Below are 20,062 nucleotides of genomic sequence, written 5' to 3'. Positions count from 1 at the left end.
CAATTCACCCTAAGGCCAGACACCTCCGCAAAATCATGCAGGATGCGTGATATAGGGGTCAAGTCGATCGTGATGTCACGGACATATACGAGTACGTCATCAGCGTACAATGATACTACGTGGGTAGAATTGCCTATCGGGATGCCCCATTCCTCGCCCGCCCCGCGCAACTGGGTCGCCAGCGGCTCCATCGCCAATGCGAATAGGAGGGGGGAGAGGGGGCACCCCTGCCTGGTACCACGCTGGATCGGGAAGGAGTCCGAGATGAGGGGGCCTATGCGCACTCTGGAACTGGGCGAGGAGTAACTGAGCCGAGTGTAACCCAGCAGTTTGGGTCCGAAGCCCATGCGTAGCAGGACCTGAAACAGGTAGGCCCAGGAGAGCGCGTCAAACGCTTTCTCGAGATCCAGCACCAGACACGCTGCCCGAGGGAACCGTTCTCGCACCTGGTCCTGCACGTGGAACAACCGCCGGATATTAGAAGAGGTGTGCCTACCCGGCACAAATCCATTCTGATCCGGGTGGACGAGTCGTGGGAGGATCGTGGAGTACCTGTCCGCCAGGGCCTTCCCATAGATTTTGTAATCCGCTGACAGTAGAGTTATGGGTCGGTAGGAGCCTAGCTGATGCGGGTCTCTATCGGGTTTAAGGAGGGATACTATAACGGATTCGCGCATGGAACGAGGTAGGGCTCCCGCGTCCAGAGCTGCCCGGAGCTGCAATTCTAGTTGAGGGACCAGCTGGGATGCAAAAGTCTGGTAAAATTCAAGGGGGAGGCCATCCAGGCCGGGGGCCTTATGACTGGCTAGCGCCTTCATGGCGTGCCGAATCTCGGCCGCCTTGAGAGGACGATCCAGGTCCAGACGCGTTTCGCGGTCTATGCGGGGAAGCTGAACACGGTCCAGGAACTCAGCCCGGGCATCATCCGACACCGGGGGATGGGGCCTAGTGTACAAGCGCATATAATGCTCTTGAAAGGCCTTGAGTATCCGCCCCTGTGAATACACCAGGGTACCCTGGACATCACGAATGGCCGTAATGGTCGGAAGGCGGGAATCCTGCTGTAGGAGCCACGCCAATAGGGCGCCCGCGCGATCTCCTTCTGTGTGGGCCCTAGCAGCGTATGCCGCGAAATTGAACCGACGCATGCTTGCCAAAGCTGCAGCGTACGCAGTCTCGGCACAGGCTAACGCTGCTGGTGTGGCTTTAGCGGGGTCTGTCTCCTTAGTGAGCGCGGCCAGTGCCCCTTCCGCCCGCTGAATGTCCCCCTCCAGAACCCGTCGGACCCCCGCAATATGACGAATGCAATTGCCGCGCGTGACCACCTTAAAAGCATCCCACTCCGACGCTCGCGTACTGGCCGTGCCGGCGTTCTCCCTAAAATAGTGACTGATGTGGTCCGCCAAGGTTTGTCGGAAGACCGGGTCTTCAAGACTGTCTCGTGGAAGGCGCCAAGTGGGGACAGGGGGATGTGGCGGGCGCCATTGCAATGTTATTGTGTGGGCGTCATGGTCTGATATAGTTCTACCCAGGTAGTCAGCGTCCAGAACGGTAGAGAGGATGGTGGGGGAACAAAGGAAACAGTCCAGGCGCACTCTAAGGTTATGCGGTCTGGAGTGGAACGAGTACAGTTTAGCGGTGGGGTTCCGAGTTCGCCAAGCATCCGCCAAAGACCAATGACGCATCCAGGCCGTGAACCGTTTGGCCTGCGTGACAATAGGGGAAGTGGGGAGGGGCGGGTGAGATCTGTCTAAGATTATGTCTTGTACGCAATTGTAATCGCCCCCCAGGATCCACGGCACCTGCGCGTATGCGCTCAAGGGATTGGACAGTGTGTCCCAGAATGTAGATTGATCAACGTTCGGCCCATAGACGCTGCCTAGTAATACCGTCTGGCCGTCTAACCGACCGAGTAATAGTACATAGCGACCCTCCGGATCTATTACTTGCGACAATTCCTGAAAGGGCACTCCCGGGCGCACCCATATGAGGGCACCGCGGGCGAATGCGGAGTAAGTTGTAGCATAAAGGGCCCCCCGCCAGCGTCTGCGCAGCTTTGTCACCTCCCCCGCCGTTAGGTGTGTCTCCTGCAGGATTGCAATTTGTGCCTGGTGGCGCTTGATGTATGCGTAAATGGAGTATCGCTTGCGCGCTGTATGCATGCCCCGCACATTCAGTGTAAGGATTGTGGTTTTACCGGCTTGCGCCATCAGTACCCGTGTCTAGTGTACGTCGCGGGGCAGGTCAGTCGGGTCCCCCAGGGGCCCCCGGCGCTAATCCCTGCGTCCCACCCCCGTGGGTCCAGTGCATCGACGCAGCAGCTCAGCGGCGCGTGGGTAGGGACATAGTGCAGTAGGTGTGCGTAGGAAGGGAAGGGGAAACTAGGGTGAGGCGAACGTAACTTGCCCCAACACTGGGGACATATTGCCAGGCGCGATACGTCCAAACTGACTCTCGAATTGCATGAGAGCATGAACCTATTAATGAAGGGGGGTCGACTGGCGGCTGCTGAAGGCTCTACAAGCGGGCTATGTGCAATATCTATGGCTAGCCGCTTGGGCAATGTGAGCGCTGTAGGGGATGAAAGTGCCCGAGGCAACGGGGGAAACTCCATGAGCGCCGGGCCGGCAAATACACAGGGTGGGGAGTATCACCCTCCGCTGCGGATGTGTGGCCCTCTACACAGAGCTAGTCATATCAGATCGTCAGCTGTTCGCGGGGTGACTAAAGGCAGAGCCCCCGAGTCCACTCCGGACTGTGTCGCCTCACTGTCCTCTTCTTCCTCTGACGTGAAGACATAGGGGGCACGCTCCAAGTCCGTCGCCGGGGAGGCCGGGCAAAGGCCCGCCGCCGCCTTGAGGGCCTGGCGCCGTTCCTGGACGATCTGCTCTAAGTCCGGTGATCCCAAAGTGTGCGGCGGCCCCCCGGGGGTACCCGGGCGTCGTCGTCTCCGTGAGCGCTGCCTCCTCTGTCCCCCCACCTTCGCTCGTTGTTCTTGAGGGCGACCGGGCCGCCGGCCCCCCGTACAGTTCTGGTCCGCCCAGTCGTGCGCCTCCTCTGGCGCCGCGAAGAAGTGGGTGACACCGCCGTGGATGATCTTCAGACGGGCCGGGAAGAGGAGAGAGTATTGTATGTTTTCTGCTCTAAGGCGCCGTTTCACCTCCAGGAAGGACGCCCGTTGGCGTTGGACCGCACGCGAGTAGTCGGGAAAGATCATGACAGTCTTATTCTCGACGCGTAGCGGGCCCACCTGCCGGGCCGCCCGCAGCACCGCGTCTCGGTCCCTGAAGTGGAGGAATTTAGCCAGCATCGGGCGAGGTGGGGCTCCTGGCTGCGGCCGACGAGCCGGCACACGGTGCGCCCGCTCGACAGAGAAGTAGGCCGTGCGGTCTGCGTCAGGGGTGAACGATTTAGTCCAGGTTTCGACGTACTCCACCCCGCATCTGCCCGTTCAATTCCCTCCGGCAGCCCAATGACGCGAATGTTGCAGCGTCGAGACCGCCCCTCCAGGTCATCAACGCGCTCTTCCATGGTGGACATACGACTCATCAAAGCGTGCATCGATTCCTGGTGTGCGTCCACCATAGGTTGGATGTCGGCGACCGCTTTGGCGTTGTCCGTGACTCTATCTGCCAGTTTACGGTGGTCATCCCGGAGGAGATTGACGTCCGTAGTTAGGGTGCCCAACTGCTGCTCCAAGGATAGCCGCGACTGTTCAATCGCCTCCAGGACCCGATCCAGCTTGGTCGACAAGGAGGGCTCCCCATTCGATCCTGCGGCCACCGGGGTCCCTCCGCGCGTGCTGGCCGGGACCCCTGATGCTGCCCCCGGCTTGGTCTTGCCCATGGTGTCCCCCAGGAGGGCTATCGCAGACGCGAAACGGGCACAGTGTCCGGGATAGGTGTGGTCGTGGCAGGCCCTGAGCCCTCTGGCGCTCCGCCGCTGCCCGTTTTCACCTGGCGCCGCTGCCGGGCCGTGTCGCTTGTGGAGTAGGAGGGCAAAGCAGTCACCAGTTCCCGCTTGCCTGCGGCCAGAGCCCTCCGCCGCGTGTCCCCGGGCCAGACTCCGCCGCCGGATCAGCAGTACTCGGTCCGGGAGACTGAGTCGAGTGCAGCGCCTCGTGGATCTCCCGCCGTCTCTCCTGTACTCCGGACAGACCCCTGGGGGGTTCGCCGCAATTAGTGCGGGCTCCAGGCAGCACCCCCGAGTCACAAAAACTGGCGTGGAACACTCTACAGTCTCGCCGCTCCACCTCCCGAGTCACTATGCCAGGATGTCTTCGGTCGCCATCTTAAAGTCAGGCAGACGCCTCTGCAGGCACCACCGGAGGCCTCCCCACGTGGAAGTCGCCCCCCCCCCGGCGTCACTTTCCGACCTGTGCACCACCGCGCGGGCTAACCTGCTTCACAGCCTCCAGTATCGCGCTGCACGTCCAGGTCTCCCTCCGGTCACCTCCCTGCCGCGTTGGCCGACAGTGGCGTCAGTCCCTGCTGGCCAGTACTTGCTGCCACAGCACCCCTCGTCGGGTCTCACCCTCTCTCAGCTTCAGTGGCGCCCCGACTCACCGCCAATGTCCGCCACACGGGGGGGGGGTTTACAGGGGGGGCTCACCGGCGCCCCCGGGGCACCGGAACCCGTGGTTCGTCACAGCAGCTCTCTCGCTCCGGGCAATCCGCTCCCGGGGCAGTCAGCTGGCCCCTGCGGGGAGCGGGATCTCCACCTCCAGCGCTCCGATCCCGGGCTCGCAGTTCATCAGTGGCTGCGGCGGATCCGGGCGGGCGCCATTTTGCGGTCCACTCCTTCTCGTACGATCAGCTCCCGCCTCGGAATCTGGGTGCCCAGGTGCCGCTCCGCTATCGTGCCACCAGCACCAGACTCCCCGCACCTCAGGGCAGCCTCAGAGTGTTGTAGATCGCCCCCAGGCTCCGCGAGAACAGGCGAGGTGAAAGCCCGATCTCGGAGCCTCAGCAAGCCGCGTCCGTCTCGGCGGCCATCTTAGCCACGCCCCCTCCGGTAACTGTTCCTATTGAAAGAGAAATGTATAGACTAAACTGTAGGTGGACAATCAAACAGTTGAGGGGAAATTTTCCTTACTGCAAGATTGAGCCCTCACACACCCATATGGGTGTCATGCTTCCTCATAGGGCTTAGCTCCTCGTGGGGCCGGCGCTGTAATGCCCCACGGGCCCCGCAATAAGGCTGTTTGCAGAGATCTTCTCTTTAAGCTGTATGAGTGAGTGAGGGTCTGTGAACGTAGGGTAGAGTGTTAGGTGAAAGATTTGTGCCTTAAAATTACCCAAGGAGTATCACCCAAAAATGTTTTAATCTGTGATCCCCTTGGCAGGGTTAACAACAAGAATGCGATAAAATGTCGCTGGGGTAAAATTAACCAGTGACAATTCTGACATGTTGGATTTTCAAAAGGTCGACATGTTTCACGCCTATGTGGTTCAGGAGGGGTCTGTGGCCTTTTTTCAGGACCGAGTGGAATAAATGAGTAATCCCTACCATGCACCTGGGCTGGTCCTTTTGAAAGTCGCACATGTCAGAATTGTCACGGCTCATTCACTCACACGGCTTAAAGAGAAGATCTCCACCAAAGAGCTCTGTCGCGGGGTCTGCGGTGCATTGTAGCGCCGGCCCCACGAGGAGCCAAACCCTATGATGAAGCATGACACCCATTTGGGTTTTGAAGGGTTCAAACTTCAAATAAGGAACACTTCCCCCTCAACTGTAGGATTGTCCACTTAAGCTTTATTCTATATATTTCTCTCTCAATCGGAACAGTTACCCTGCACTTGTAGCTGTAGATTTACGTATGCCACCCACCTCTCCTGTCGAGGCGGAAGGAGGAATTGATAGGTAGCTTCAATAAGCGCTTCATACGTTCCCACGCACACACAGCTCGCCCCCGATTTCCATGGGGAAACATTCAATGATCTTAGTGTGAGTCTGAGGGCTGTTGTGTAACAGATTCCGCCCACGTAACCCCACCATTCCGTCTCGAAACTGAAACCCATTGTCGTGAAGTAAACTACTTGTAATATTCCAAACCCAGCACTAGATGACCGAATAGAGCACAGCATGCGAACATGTGAATTGATAACACAACACACTCAAACAGTTGGTTACAGGTAAATAACATTTTCCGTACTTTAAACGTTGTGGACAAACAAATGTGGTATCTAAAAATAATTAGGTGTTTATTTGCAAGGTGAAACAGGAAAGCCTTTTAATTCTATTCAGTGCCTACGTGTTCGTGCACAAGATACAAAAAGGTTTATTTTTGCACGCACTGCAAAGTTTTAAATGTAGAACAAGTGTTGAATAATTTTTTTAAATTACCAAAACTGACCAGTCAGTTACTTTCATCAATTGTGTGGCAGATTGGTGAGAGCATGTGCAAATGTTAAAGGACTTTCCCTTTGTGCGTTTGTGAACATTTCCTGTCGGAGGTATCTATACATCGATCCCTTTTACCGTGTATCGTTGAACTGCAGGCCCCCCGTTCTAGTGCAGGTGTGTGGAGTGAGGTCGTATTCTGATATAAGGGTCCCTGGGTGATGTAACTTGTCTCTCGAGCCGGTGTTGGGATCCCTCTGTTCAGCCACACTCGGATGTCAGTCCCCTTTTTACATTCACAGTTTATCTCTCTGGCTCTGCTCGTCTCCCTCGCTCACTTATTCTTTACTTCCCTCTCCCGTCTCTTCCACTGCTCCTTTTCGTCTCTCTGTTTTGTCGTGCTCTGCCTCTTCTCCTCTTCCTCCATTTATTCCCACCCTCTCCTCCTAAACCTTGCTTCCGTTTCTCTCTGCCTCCACCCTGCTATTCCAACGTGCTCTCTTTTTCGCTCACATCTCTCATGCGCTCTCTAATTTCTGCCTCCTCTTTCATCTACCCCCTCCTCTCAAAGTAGTTTTCCTGTCTCTCTCAATTTTTTTGCTCCTCTCAACTTTCTTTCTCCTGTCTCTTACTGCAGTCCAGGCTGATGTGACTGATCGCCAAAAGAGAGGGGGGCTGTTGTGTCAGACAAGGGAATGCAGTGGCTGCTGCAAAGTGGTCCAGCAGGACTGGTCTGACATAAAGGTGATCCGCCTTAGAGACAGGTCTGTCAGGGAGCTTTAGTGGGACCTGTTCACCAGTGTCATGTGGGGCCACCGAATGATACACGGGTACCTCATTCAAAACAATATCAATCTTCTGTGACACATATCCACCTTTGCAAGCCGCTCCAGGATATGGTGCCACCTAGTGGTGACTATCAGTACCTGCGCAGCAGGAACGTATCACTAGGCGCAGGAGTGTCAGCTCGGGGCCCTGAGCAGGGCCAGGGGCAAACTGTGCAAGGTAGCTACCCTTTGGACCGAACCACCCCGTGAAAAAGGAGAAGAGCTGGCTGGGTCGAAGAGGTCTGAGGAGAGGATGAAAGATAAAAGGGAGGGACAGTGACAAGAGAGAAATGTATTTATTTGGTTGCATAAGTTAATTAAAACCATTGCATTACAATAAAACGTTAAAAAAGAACATCCCAATTCATAGAGGTAAAAGATGGTGCAATAATTAAATGCCAGCGTCTGACTAGGGGCTTCTTATCATGTTTGCAGTTGGGCGTTGCCTTTTGGCTAGTCCCATGGGAGAATGTCACCCTACTAGCTCCTTCAAATCACCAAGACTACTTTGCTTTTCATTCTGTTCGCTGGTGCTCTTTTTCTTGTAAAGTGCTTGTGCTTTAAAACAATAAAAACTTGTTTATCAAAAAAAAAGTGCTTGTGCTTTGCAACTGTGTAGAAGAGTGTTCTTTCGCAGACCTTTCTTTAAAGTACTCCGGTATCAACGCTTGGACAGCTCGAGGGCTAGGTCGGGAAGCCGTGCCAGGGGACATAGCACCCCTGAGAGGGACAGTGTGTGAGGATTGACAAGAGATGGGCCAAGACAGGAGCAAAAACACAGCAGGAGGACATGTGGGGCCAGTCTCCAGAAAACTGCCTTTTATGTCACAAAAACTCTAGTGCTTTGTCTCTGGAACTGGAGACACCGGTTCAGCAGAGCCCAGCTCTGGGGAAGCTTGTGTGAAGCTGGTACTGGGGAACGGCTTCAGCATCCTTTCCTTGAGCACATGTGCAGCCAGTACAAATACACACACGTTGAAGTCTGATGTTTCGTTCCAATAGCTAATCTTGATAGACAGTCTTAAGAATTGAGGTGCGTGAACGTGGCAAAATAAGCACTTTCTTGTTCGTGTAGCCAGTTCCGGGTTACCCAGTAGGCACCAGCCTATGGGCCTCACTCCTTTTAGGGGCCCTGCAACAACGGATCAAAATAATATTGATTTGACCTTGAAAGACAATTGCAATCAATCTTTCTTAAATATTGTTTCCAAAAGATAGAAAAAATGAATCAACTCAAAGAAACAAAAACTTTACATTAAAAACTCTATAGAGAAAATACTGTATTAAAGTAATGTGCCCATTAACAACTTAAAGTACATAAACCAGAGATATCAGATTCACATAACAGTATGTCTCTTAAAAGCTCATCTTCTGGCAGCTGTCAGTTTGTAAAAACATCCAGTGCATAGGGTATTAGGAGATAAGTTGCGTGGGGGCCCCCACAATTTCGACTGCCTAGGGCCGCCACAGGGTTTAATCTGGCACTGCGTGTAGCTCTGCCCAGACTCTGTCCACCCTCAACCGTGCCGAAACATTGCTTCGCTAGTGTGGCCCAGGAGCTGCCCCCATACACCGCTCATCTGGACATCCCCACGGCTGCTAGTGTCCGGAATCTAGCTCCCTTCTGGGGTTTCACTTGAGTGGCTCACTGCACTGCCATTCCTGATCAGGAAGGACCTGGCCTTGTGAGTCTTTCTTTAGTCTGGCAGAGCTCAGATCCCTATTCCCATGTCCTGACAACAGTAAAATGGAGGTAAAGTCATATTTAGGCACACAAGCTGTATAGACCTTGTTTGTACACAATTGCCAGCCGTATCTTTGAGCAATTGTGCACCACAGACTTGTGCGTACTGAAGAAATGCACAGCTACCCGGCTCTGCTGTACCTTTATACAATGCACAAAGGAAAGTCCAGGGTCCACTGTCTTGCCAGTGTGCACATTGGTGGCTCTATCTGGGAAACCTAACTGGGTTGTAGCCCCAAGTATATCCCGCTCAGTTCAGTCTGTGTACCCCGGTACTCTCTGACCCTGGTCCAGTGTTCCTACTCCACACCGTGTAAAGAAGTAGCAATATCACACCAAGAGCCGGGGAACGCTCATACTGCACAAATTGCATAAATTAATGAATCCACTTTAGGGCGGGCCCAGGATTTTCGACAAGGCCATTCAGAAAAAACAAACATTAGCCACGCAGGTAGGGCTGGCATTGGATGGCAGCCCTTTGTTTTTGCCAATGCTTGTTTTGTTTAGTCATTGCTTTTGTAAATCTTTGAGCTGGGAGAACTTTCGGGCTCTCGCCTAACTATATATGTATATATATATATAGACTAAGAAGCTGTGTAATGACATTGACTTGCAACAAGAGACTAAAATGTATTAAAATGCTCTAAAAATGTCTGTACCTGTAAAAGTTCTATGTGCTGTTATGTTTACAACAAGATGTTGAAAGTAACTGTAAATCCCTAGTATTTATTAATTTTGATAGTTGCAATTTGTGATTTAAAGGAACTGAGGCGCATGATGTAAATCAGCCGTTTCGAGATTTTTTGTCTCTTTAAGGTGTTTTCAAATTTAACATTTTCCCTCAAAGCAGTTCAGAGGAATACTATTGGCATTTGATGTATTAAGATGCTTATATTTATTAACAGTTTTAATTTCTCACATATATGTGCCTTGAAATTTACTGCGAGGGAAGTTTCTTTTATGTTTATGATTTCACATGGTATATATTGGTTGAATAAAATAGCGTGTGCCGTATTGACAAAGGCTGTTGCCCAGCCGAACCGCGTCTCTGACTTTTGAGACCTGGGGTCCGGAGAGGCCTGATCCAATAAAGCAGGTTGAAGTCTCTCCTGTCTCCGAGTGCTGGCTCTTCAGGTGATCTTTTAGATTGAGGATCCTTGGTTGATTGAGTGGAAAGCCTTGACTGGAGGGCGAGACCTAAAAATAAGGGACATACTGTACCAAAAACCTAGACTTGCAGAATGGCAGCTTAGCTCTCACTCCTACCCTTTTTCGCTTTTCCTTTTTAGAGTGTACAGTTTGCAAGTGATCCATCCTCAGCTTCTGGAGACCCCCCACAGAGAACGCAGTCAGTTATCCAACCAGCTGCACCACCGATGGGTATTCCCCTGCCAGCTGCACCCACTGGGGACGCGCCCTTCGCTCCCAGCCATGAGCAGGTAAGACTTGGGATGTTTAAACCTGTGTGTTTTTATGTGGGTGAGTGCATTGGGGAACAAGCGCTGGCAAAGCCAATAGGTCTGGCGTAGGCTGCAAGCCTTTTGGTTTGGTCAATGCTTGTTCTGTCATGGTTTTTGAAAAACTGTTGGTGGGGAAGCTGCCGGATCCTCATCAATCGAAAAATAAACTGTGGCTAAAATCAAAAATGTGTTAGTCTCAAAAAGTACACTTGTCATGCATGGTAGTTCATGACCCTGAAGGAAACTACTTTGTGTGCGGATGTGCCCTGTGTGACAGGCCGTAATGCCATTACTCACATTGAATTTAGTCAGTGCCTGAAGTGGACTGACCCACTGCTCCATGCTCTATGCTGTAGTGGGAGGAAGAAAAATGTGAACGACGCAATAACAAGCAAATAACTGAAGAGGCAGGCTGAAAGTTCGTAAAAGTATATTATACATATTATTTTGATAAAATTAATAGACCAGGATAGCGCCAGACCCAAAAACATGCCTTGCCTAAAGCCTCTTCCTTTGGTAGTGCCACAGCGGTCTTGATTTGGTAAAAATTATGTGCATTTCAGATAGCTCAATAATATATTTTTATAATGGACAATGTATGGAGAATGAATCTAGCTGATAAAGACATCTGGGTGCTTTACGTAGAACAAGAAATATGATATTACTTATGCAGGTTACAGAAGCATGGAGAGGTGTAAGGAAATTACAGTTTTCTTTTTTTTTTTTTGCATGATCACTCCCAAAGTTTTGGACTGATGCTTCTGGTTTTTCTACTCTGAGAGTGCACCGAGGCCTGCTAACTAAGCCGCAGTCCCAATGTTCTCACCCCTTACAAAGTGTATGTTGAATTGGCTACCTCCAATTGGCATAAGCTGACTTACTTATAAGTCCCTAGTAGATGGTACAAAGGGTACCCAGTAAGACAGAGTGTCCTCCCCAGGGTTTCAGCACTGGTTGTGCCATCCTGTGTCGGACAAAGTACAAAATGTCTCCCAGCCTTCCACTTCAGCCTGGAAGAGCAGTTTTAAGCAGCTAGTTTGACTTTGCCATTTAAACCTACATATTAAGTAGGACATATACTTTGAATCTGTCCTGACAACAACACTTCCAAATTGTCGTTTTGCTGTAAAAAAAAGTTAGTAGCCCCATTAGCTAATGCAGAATTACCGACTGACCCCTCAGCCAACTTATGAATGGAATTACTAAAAATGGGAACTCCAAGTTTTCAAATTAATCGTGGCATTAAACCCGACTTGATGCCCAAGTCAAATTTAATATAACTTTTAAGGAAAGTTAACTTTTAGAAAGTTGCCGCTCTGTAGCCCAGTTTGTCCAGTTGCCTCATATGGTTGCTGTCCACAGACCTATTTCTGCCCTCCTGGGAAGGAGTGTGAATGACCTCAAGGCTTAGAAACAGTGGTAGCCTACTACAGAGGGAGGTGTTACCTCTCCCTTGCAGGAAGACACTAGGAGTGTTGGCCCGGAAGGCGAGCTTCAAAGGGGAAGTTGCTTTGATGGGCAAATGGCAATCACACTCTTGAAGGGTTGTCCCTTTGTTCAGGTAGACAGGCTGGCGGCGGGAACAGAGAGGGGAGACCAGTGCCCAAACCCTTTTTCCTGTAGGTGTGTAGCTCACAGGCAGCCAGCTATACCTCTAGGGTGGGCTACCAAGCTCCTAACATCCAAGGAAGGTTTCAGACATCTTGGGAATGGGCAGAATAGCATACCTTGGGATTGCTAGATGCCAAGCATAGCTCTAAGTGGTCAGAGGACAGGTGTCACAGGGCGGGAGAGATCCTGGTAGCCTATTGGCTAGTGGACGCAATATCTCCCCAGGGCACTTTCTGGGCATAAATATGACACCCTGAACCCCTGATCACTACAGAATTGGAGAAAGGACCAAAGAAGGACTGCCCTGCTGGCCCCTGGACCTGCCAAGGAGAGGCTGCATCCGCCGTCTCTGGGCTAGCGAAGAGAGGATTATACCTGTGGCTCTTGGCTTGAGGAAAAGTCGCTTCCAAGCCCCAGACCAAAGAAGTTACTCCAACGATCAAGCGGCTGACCCCCCTGGAAATAGCACTGGGGCCATCAAAGCTAAAGTGGCCTAACTCAGTAAGTCAGTAGCCACTTCCGGAGAATCGCCGCTGACTGCACCAAGAGACATATCATTGACGGCAAAAGTTGCACCAGAGTCTGCCAGACCCAGGAGTGTTGTCTGAGTCTAGATTTGTCAACCAAGAGGGACACTAGCCTCCACCAAAGGATACAGCCGGACCTGCTGTGACCCTAGACCGGTAGCCCAGCAGCTGGTCTTCTACTATCTCGAAGTGGACTTCGAGGAACCCGACCTCTGTGGCCAAAGCCACCCCACCTAACCGAGGAGTAACCGCAAGGACACCCCCATCGACTGCACAGCACCCAGAGCATCTTTGAGCCTCCTCCGTCTCCTGCATCCTTGCCATCATGACCACTCCATTAAAGTCTATGGCAGTTGTGGTGTAAAGTTCAAAACAGGACTGGAGAAAGCTAACTGTCCAAATACTCTTTAGCGGCCTCTCTGACCTTCTCCCTGAATTTGTGGTTGTCGTAGTTGGGCCAGAGTAGTCAAACACAATTCTTTCAAACTGTTCAAAAGTTTCCAAACTTTACGGTTACCAACGGTTGTTTGCAGTTCTGACTAAGAGAACTGAGATTCACATGTTCTTTAAAAATCTATATCTCAGGAACCCTCTGGTGGATTTTGCTCTCTAAAAATTCATAAAAATATAATTTCTTTCTATAATTTGGTGTTGGATTTCTTTTGTGTTGTGTGACTCTCTTATTTCCATTGTTTGTTGCTTCTAAATGCTTTACACTATTTCCTTTTGTTAAGCCTTGCTGCTTGAAGACACAGCTACCCAGAGTTGAGCTAAAGGTTTTGCAAAGAAGCCTGACTGGCCGCTAGACAGTTTTTGTGAGTGGATTACATGGTAAGGTCACACAACCATACCATATAATACACCGAAATCCTCACAGTGGGCATGTACCCAATTTCAGGTAGTAATGTGTGGAAAGGTTGATATACGTATTTAAAGAAACCACAGAAACTGTTTCTGGTACCGTGCCAAAGTGCACATTATCCCCAAAATAAATATATCTTCCCAACTATAAATCGGTTCCTTTGCTTAGACTATTTGTCATAGAGCATGTGATGATCTATTCACATTTGGCTGTGGAACAAAGTTAAACACAGAAAATGTGATGGGTGAATGCTTGCAATAAGTCTAACCACTGTTAATCGATTGGATAGCATTCAAGCCCATTGTTCTTTTGCCCACCATGCCACCGCCTTTTGGACTCTGCCTTATGCAAATCAGTTTTGACACTGCTCCAATAGGAACAGTCCAGCCTGAACTGCCAAGCCAGGTCCTTCCTGAACCAGAGTACATTCAGGCTAAGACCTGATTCATCCTAGTTGGGCTCATCAGTTGTGTGTAGCTTGGTTCCAGTGGTACAGTGAGCACGGGGTATATGTTTGGACATACCCTTGCTTCTTAGGGCGGTACATCAAACGCACAAAATGTGATGGGAGAAATGTTTGCTATAAGTCTAACCACTGACAATCGCCCAGGGTAGCATTCCAACCCATCGTTCTTTTGCCCACTGTGCCAACTCATTTTGGAATCAGTCATACGCAAATCAATCTTGGCTCTGCTACAGTAGGAACAGTCCAGCCCTAATTCCCCCTTGAACCGGAACACAAGCAACCCAAGACCAGTTTTTCCCTGATTTTAGCCAATCAATCAATCAGTCATTTGTTAAGCGCACTACATACCCATGAGGGTCTCAAGGCGCTGCGGGTGGGGGGCGCTACTGATCGAACAGCCAGGTCTTCAGCATCCTCCTGAAGGTCAGCAGGTCTTGGGTCTGTCATAGGCTCAGTGGGAGGGTGTTCCATGTCTTGGCAGCGAGGTGGGAGAAGGATCTCCCACCGGTGGTTGTTTTTCGGATGCGCGGGATGGTGGTGAGTGAGAGGTCGGCAGAGCGTAGCTGGAGGTTGGGGGTGTAGAAGGAGAGCCGTCTGTTGAGGTAGGCTGGGCCGGTCTTGTGGAGTGCCTTGTGTGCGAGGATGATGAGCTTGAAGGATATCCTCTTGTTGACGGGGAGCCAGTGCAGGTTTCTCAGGTGGGGGGTGATGTGGCCGTGTCGTGGTACATCGAGGATCAGTCGTGGTACCCACTTGGTACCCACATCTGGGCATTTCTTTGCCACTTAGGGCAGTACATCACACAAAGAGCTGTTGCTAGTGGTTACACAAATTGCAAGCATTCTTCCCATTATCTTTTAACAGTTGTAAATGAAACCCAAGCTTTAGCTGATATACGCAACCGTTAGCCGCTGCAACACCATTCAATAAAAAAAATTAATGTAGCTACGGGGGTCTTTGGTGATATTTGGTGTTTTGCTTCTGTAGTGATTGTAGAATGTAGCTGTGTCACTGGCAAAATTTTACTTTACTGTACGGAGATGTGTGTATCTGCGATATTAACATTTTAAAGCTCAAAATGTGAAAGGTCAAGACAATGGAGGCTGCCAGTAACACAGAGTTGTTGTAAGTTGGCATAATCAAAGATGTTCCAGCTTCAAAGGTAAAAGGCAGTGCTTCCTTCATTCACAGATGTCAAAGCACAGCTTGTTAAAAAGCAGACAACAAAGACACATTAACAAGAACTGAGAGAAAGAGTCCCAGGCACACGTAATGTTCTTTTTGGTAGCAATGTCTAGTATTTGCGAATCAGCGGTATACACCAGTGAACGATAAGAATGTTATTTAATGATGCGACAAACAAAGAAACGACCAATCCGACACGTGTTTCGTCACATGCGGGAAGTATCCCGTGACTCTTTAGGGCTACGTAACTGTAGGTTGACTGTCTGTAAATGACAATGGGATGCACTCGTGCGGGTCCGCCGAATGCGAAGGAACTCGGGTGCCACTGGGGACCAAGGGTGGGAGGTCCTGTGACTGGAGGGTGCCTGGGGGAGGATATGCCGGACACCTTACGTGCACGGTGGAGTCGTGTAGAAGACTACGTCCGTACGAATTCCGGACAAAATCGGCGTATCCATCCCCAGGCACTCTCCAGTCACAGGACCTCCCACCCTGGTCCTAAGTGGCACCCGAGTTCCTCTTCATTTGGCGGACCCACACAAGTGCTTCCTAATGGTTTTCTTTGCTGACATTTAACCAACTCCACAGTGGGTGGTCTACATATCCTTCCCCAGGCACCCTCCAGTCACAGGACCTCCCACCCATGGTCCCCAGTGGCACCAGAGTTACTTCGCATTCGACGGACCCGCATGAATGCATCCCGTTGTCATTTACAGACAGTCAACGTACAGTTGCGTGGCCCTGAAGAGTCACGGGATACTTCCCGCATGTGACGAAACACGTGTCGGCTGGTCGTTTCTTTGTTTGTCGCATCATTAAATAACATACATATCATTTCACTGGTGTCGACCGCTGATTCGCAAATACCAGACATTGCTACCAAAAATAATTTTGTTATCCTCATTACATGTGCCAGGGACTCTTTCTCTCAATTACTAGGGTGGGTTCCACAACCCACACATCCACGGGGGTTACAGGGTAGTTCCTCTGACCTGGCAGCACCGTACTTACTCTTCTCCACTCACACATTACGCATATCAGCCAGAGCGCCAATCTTCCTGTCTTACTAAAAACCCTACATCAATATAACATTAACAAGAACTGATTGAGGTGTCCTAAAATTGAACTCAAACGAAAAGCCAGATATAAGAAGTCACGTACACATGCTGCTGCATATGTTATCAGAAAATAAAACTTGCAGTTTACAAGAGAGGCGAAGGTGTGGCTTGCATGTACCAAAAGTAAAGTAGTTCCCCTGTAACCACAACAAGAATTATCCCTATTTGAGCCTATGGCAAGGTCAATGACTGGTCCAAGATCAAGATCATGCTATGTCCCACCCTCCTACCGGAGTGACCTTGCGCAGGAGGCCCAGTTCACCGGACGGTTGCCTCAACCCGGGCACCCCCTACTCCCTCAACATTATCTCCATAAGGGGCTGTGCAGTTATGCCCAGTGTTCTTGCGTGCTTGCGCGTGTGCAGGAGTTGGTCAAAAAGCCTACCGGAAGCAGAACTTCCCCTCCCCCCGCACCCTTACAGCCTACCTGCTGTAACTGCCCCTGAAGTTCCATGAGAGACCATCTGTCCCCCCCCCTCTCTCAAGGCGTCCCCATTTGACAATGGTGATGCCTGCTAAGGACCGTACACAATGCCCACCAATCATGACCTTACTGCCACAGTCACACACATTTGCAGTTCTGTTCAGGGTAAAATTGAAATGATTTAAAACCATCAGTAACAAAACAAATATGCGTTTATAAGTGCTTCTTGTTGGAAAATGAATACCTTTACAAGTTGTAAGACAAGAAAGATTGCATAAAATACCATGGCGGTAGCTCCTGAACTCATTGAAGAGGAAAAAGCACATGTTAAACAAATTAGGTTACAGCATTGCTTGCAACAAACCTTTCCATGGCAGACGTCGCCTCTCGCAGGTTTCAGTTGCAATGTTTTTAAACCGTCAGAAGCCTGAAAACATTACATAAAACACTGTGGTGGGAGCTGGTAAAGAGCAGCTATTTAAACAGAAGGCAAAATAAACACGCATAAAAAATTAAAGTTATAGTGCTGCTCTCAACTTGTATTTTCTGTGTCGGAGATCTGCCATCACTGGACCCTGCCCCCCCGCACCCACATACAGCAAATGAACACAATAAAAGCCTGGTGAAAAGGCCCTTGACATTACACTTGAAAGAACACACATTTAAACCAAACAAATTTGGTAAGAAAAGTATGCTCCATTGGACGGGCCGTACAGATAAGTGACAGCAAAAATATCTGATTTGCTAAACCAAGTAAGCCGACAGCAATAAGGAACAGACCCAAACCCTGCACTCTGTTATATTGTGCACAATAGGTTTTCAACAACAGACAGATTAAGGTGTCAATAGAGAATCATAATGATGGTGTAAAAAACAGATTATTCTGTAATGCAAGTTTTCAACCTTTGCTTCAAAGTTACTTTCTGATAGATAATTCTAATTGCAGATTCTTCAACTTTTGAATATTTGCCAGGCATCAGACTGGATCTGAAAAAACCTTTCGCAGTACTCCATAGCAGGTGGCATTGTGTGGCTCCGCACAGGGCATCATTCTGCTCTGGAAGGCACATGCAGAGTTGCATATAAGCGCCACCCATGCCTGACGACATTGCTTCCTTTATTTAAGAACCACTAGACCCAGATCCAGAACTACCCCTTGTCTCTTTGAGACTGTTTCACCTTACAAAAAATTCTAAACACCAATGTGCTAGGGAAAATGTCACCCCATAGCAAATGTCTGTGACACATCACCATTGATTTTGCCTGTGGTGCCCAGGGTTAGAACTCTACTCCAAGGCCTACAACGACTGTGTTTTGATGAGTCCCTAGACCATATGTAAACACGAAGCCAAACTCTAAAACGTCAAACACCAGAAAACTCCATGCTGTGACTGGTTGAGGTTGAAGGGTAGGTCCTTGGCCCAGTACTGCTCCCAAAGTCGTTCCTGTGGCCAGTCATTGTCACACATGAAGTTTTTGGGTAAGTCAAAGAAGAAATATAGAAAGTCCAAATGGGACTCTGTGACTTTCCCCCACTCTCAAACTCCAGAGAAGGTGTGAGGGTGTTAACGTTCTCAGTCTTGCTCCCGAAGCCATTCCTCTTCGTAGATGATTCTAACTCTTGTTCTGTGGAAGTCTTATGTTCGAGGCATATGAGCTGCAGATCACACACTGAGCATAGATTGCCATCTGGTGTTGTGCCCGGATGTTTGCACTGGTTTTTGTCTTGGAAAAGTCTTTGGAAGTCACGAGATGGGTGACTCCTCCTTTGGATCATAGTGCACATGGGCATCGGCTCCATCCGTAGATTGTATTTTTCCGCCATCGGGCTCGAATGTGTTTATCGCACTCCAGTTCGGTGCTGTTACCGATCCAACTTTCGACGCGCAATCCTTCACCCTTTCTCCGGTATTGTTTCGATCGTGATCCCTAGTCGTCACGCATCTCTTCAATTTCGAAGTCCTCGATTCTGGTTGTCGACGAAGGCCTTCGGGCCTACCTAGGCCATTAGATCTGGCTCATGGAAAGGACTCCTTTTAAGAAGCGTCCTCAATGTGGGTCAAAATTCCCACACAGAGATCTTCATGAGGTGTGTAACCTCTGCCTTTCACCGGAGCACGAGGCCAGAGACTGTCCAGCTTGCGCCTCTTTCCGCTCCAAGAAAACCATTCGGGATCGTCGAGTTCGAAGAACAATGGCTCACTCGTCGACATCTATTCCCAACGACATCTTCCAGGAGGGCGTCGATGTACCAGAACAGGAGCGGGTCGAAGAAGGCCCCGTCAGCGAAGCCGATGACTCCGACGTCGAAGACATCACTCCTGGGCAGCGATTCGTAAGTAGTGATGTCGACCCCGACTCCCTCCCCCCACCACCGAAAAAGGCTTCGGTAACACCTTCACCTTCGGGCCCAGGTGCACACAATGAGAAGTCAACATCTAAGCCTTCAGGCCACTCGGGATCGAGTCAGCCTGCCATCAGTGCCGAAACCCAAACCCCGGCACCCAAAAAGAAACCTTCCTCCACCTCTGTGCTGACCACTGCCTCCTCATCGACGCACTCGGCACCAAAACCAACAGGTACCGACCCCTTGACTTCGAAAAAAGTAGTCGGAACCGAGTAAAAAGACACAACCGAAAAGTTCACATTCTCAACCTTTGGAACTGAAAAAACCATTGGAACCGAAAAAACAACCGGTTCCGCAGGCTCCTACAGAGCCAAAAAAATCTCATGCTTCAAAGCCAAAAGAGCACAAATCCACCCCAGATTCGGTGCCACGCAAGCCCTCGGAACCGAAAAAGTCGGCGCCAAAACACCAGCCTCCACCAGAAGAGCTTTTAAAACTGGATCCCACCCAAAAAACTCTTCAAAAACAGGTCAACTGACTCTCAGTTCCAAGAAGAGACCAATGGACACGCCTCTACCGGCTCCATCTCCACCTAAGAAGAGAGACATTGCAACATCTCCTCTCAGACTGCCTTCTCCACCTCCACCACCACACCACTCTCCTACACCATCTCCTCCACCAGTGGACGATGATGACACCTCTGATGACACGGGGGAGGGTGCAGACGATGAACCACTAGGGGATCCTAGTCCGCCTTATACCCCAGATCCCTGGGACGATTACAATACACAGATGTCCTTAATGTACCACAAGACAACATCTACCCCTCTAGACCTTCCGCTCCAGAGGATACCATAGGTTTCACCCAGCTCTTTCACAGAGCTGCACAATACCACGTGGTTGATTTACATACAGACCCTGTGGAAGGGGATTCCTTAATGGACACTTTTGATACTTCACAAAAGTCCACCTCTGTTTTCCATATGTTAAAAGGGGTAATGAAACATGCACCTGAGGTATTCAAAGATCCTGTTAGGGCTAGGGTTATTAACCCCAGGATAGAGAAGAAATACAAATCTGCCCCAGCAGACCCCGTATACATTAAGGGCCAAATACCGTTGGATTCCTTAGTGGTCTCCAATGCCAGAA

At 50.2% G+C, this 20,062-nt stretch overlaps 1 protein-coding gene and 1 long non-coding RNA gene across 5 annotated transcripts in view; one reads left to right on the top strand and one right to left on the bottom strand.

Moving 5' to 3' along the window:
* Positions 1-20,062, top strand: part of TOM1 (target of myb1 membrane trafficking protein) — a 335,348-nt gene that overhangs the window by 174,731 nt on the left and 140,555 nt on the right. For all 4 annotated transcript variants that reach the window (XM_085601392.1, XM_085601391.1, XM_085601394.1 and 1 more), the window contains one exon: positions 10,203-10,352. In XM_085601392.1, coding sequence (XP_085457518.1) covers positions 10,203-10,352 — 150 coding nt within the window. The remainder of the gene's footprint in view (positions 1-10,202; positions 10,353-20,062) is intronic.
* The window catches only part of LOC146833536 (uncharacterized), a 184,318-nt gene that overhangs the window by 119,867 nt on the left and 44,389 nt on the right, over positions 1-20,062 (bottom strand). The gene's annotated exons all lie outside the window — the stretch shown is intronic.

The sequence above is a fragment of the Triturus cristatus genome, chromosome 4_2, assembly GCF_964204655.1.
Source record: "Triturus cristatus chromosome 4_2, aTriCri1.1, whole genome shotgun sequence".
In the NCBI taxonomy this organism is placed as follows: Eukaryota; Metazoa; Chordata; class Amphibia; order Caudata; family Salamandridae; genus Triturus; species Triturus cristatus.
This window is presented reverse-complemented; position numbering and strand designations above follow the sequence as displayed.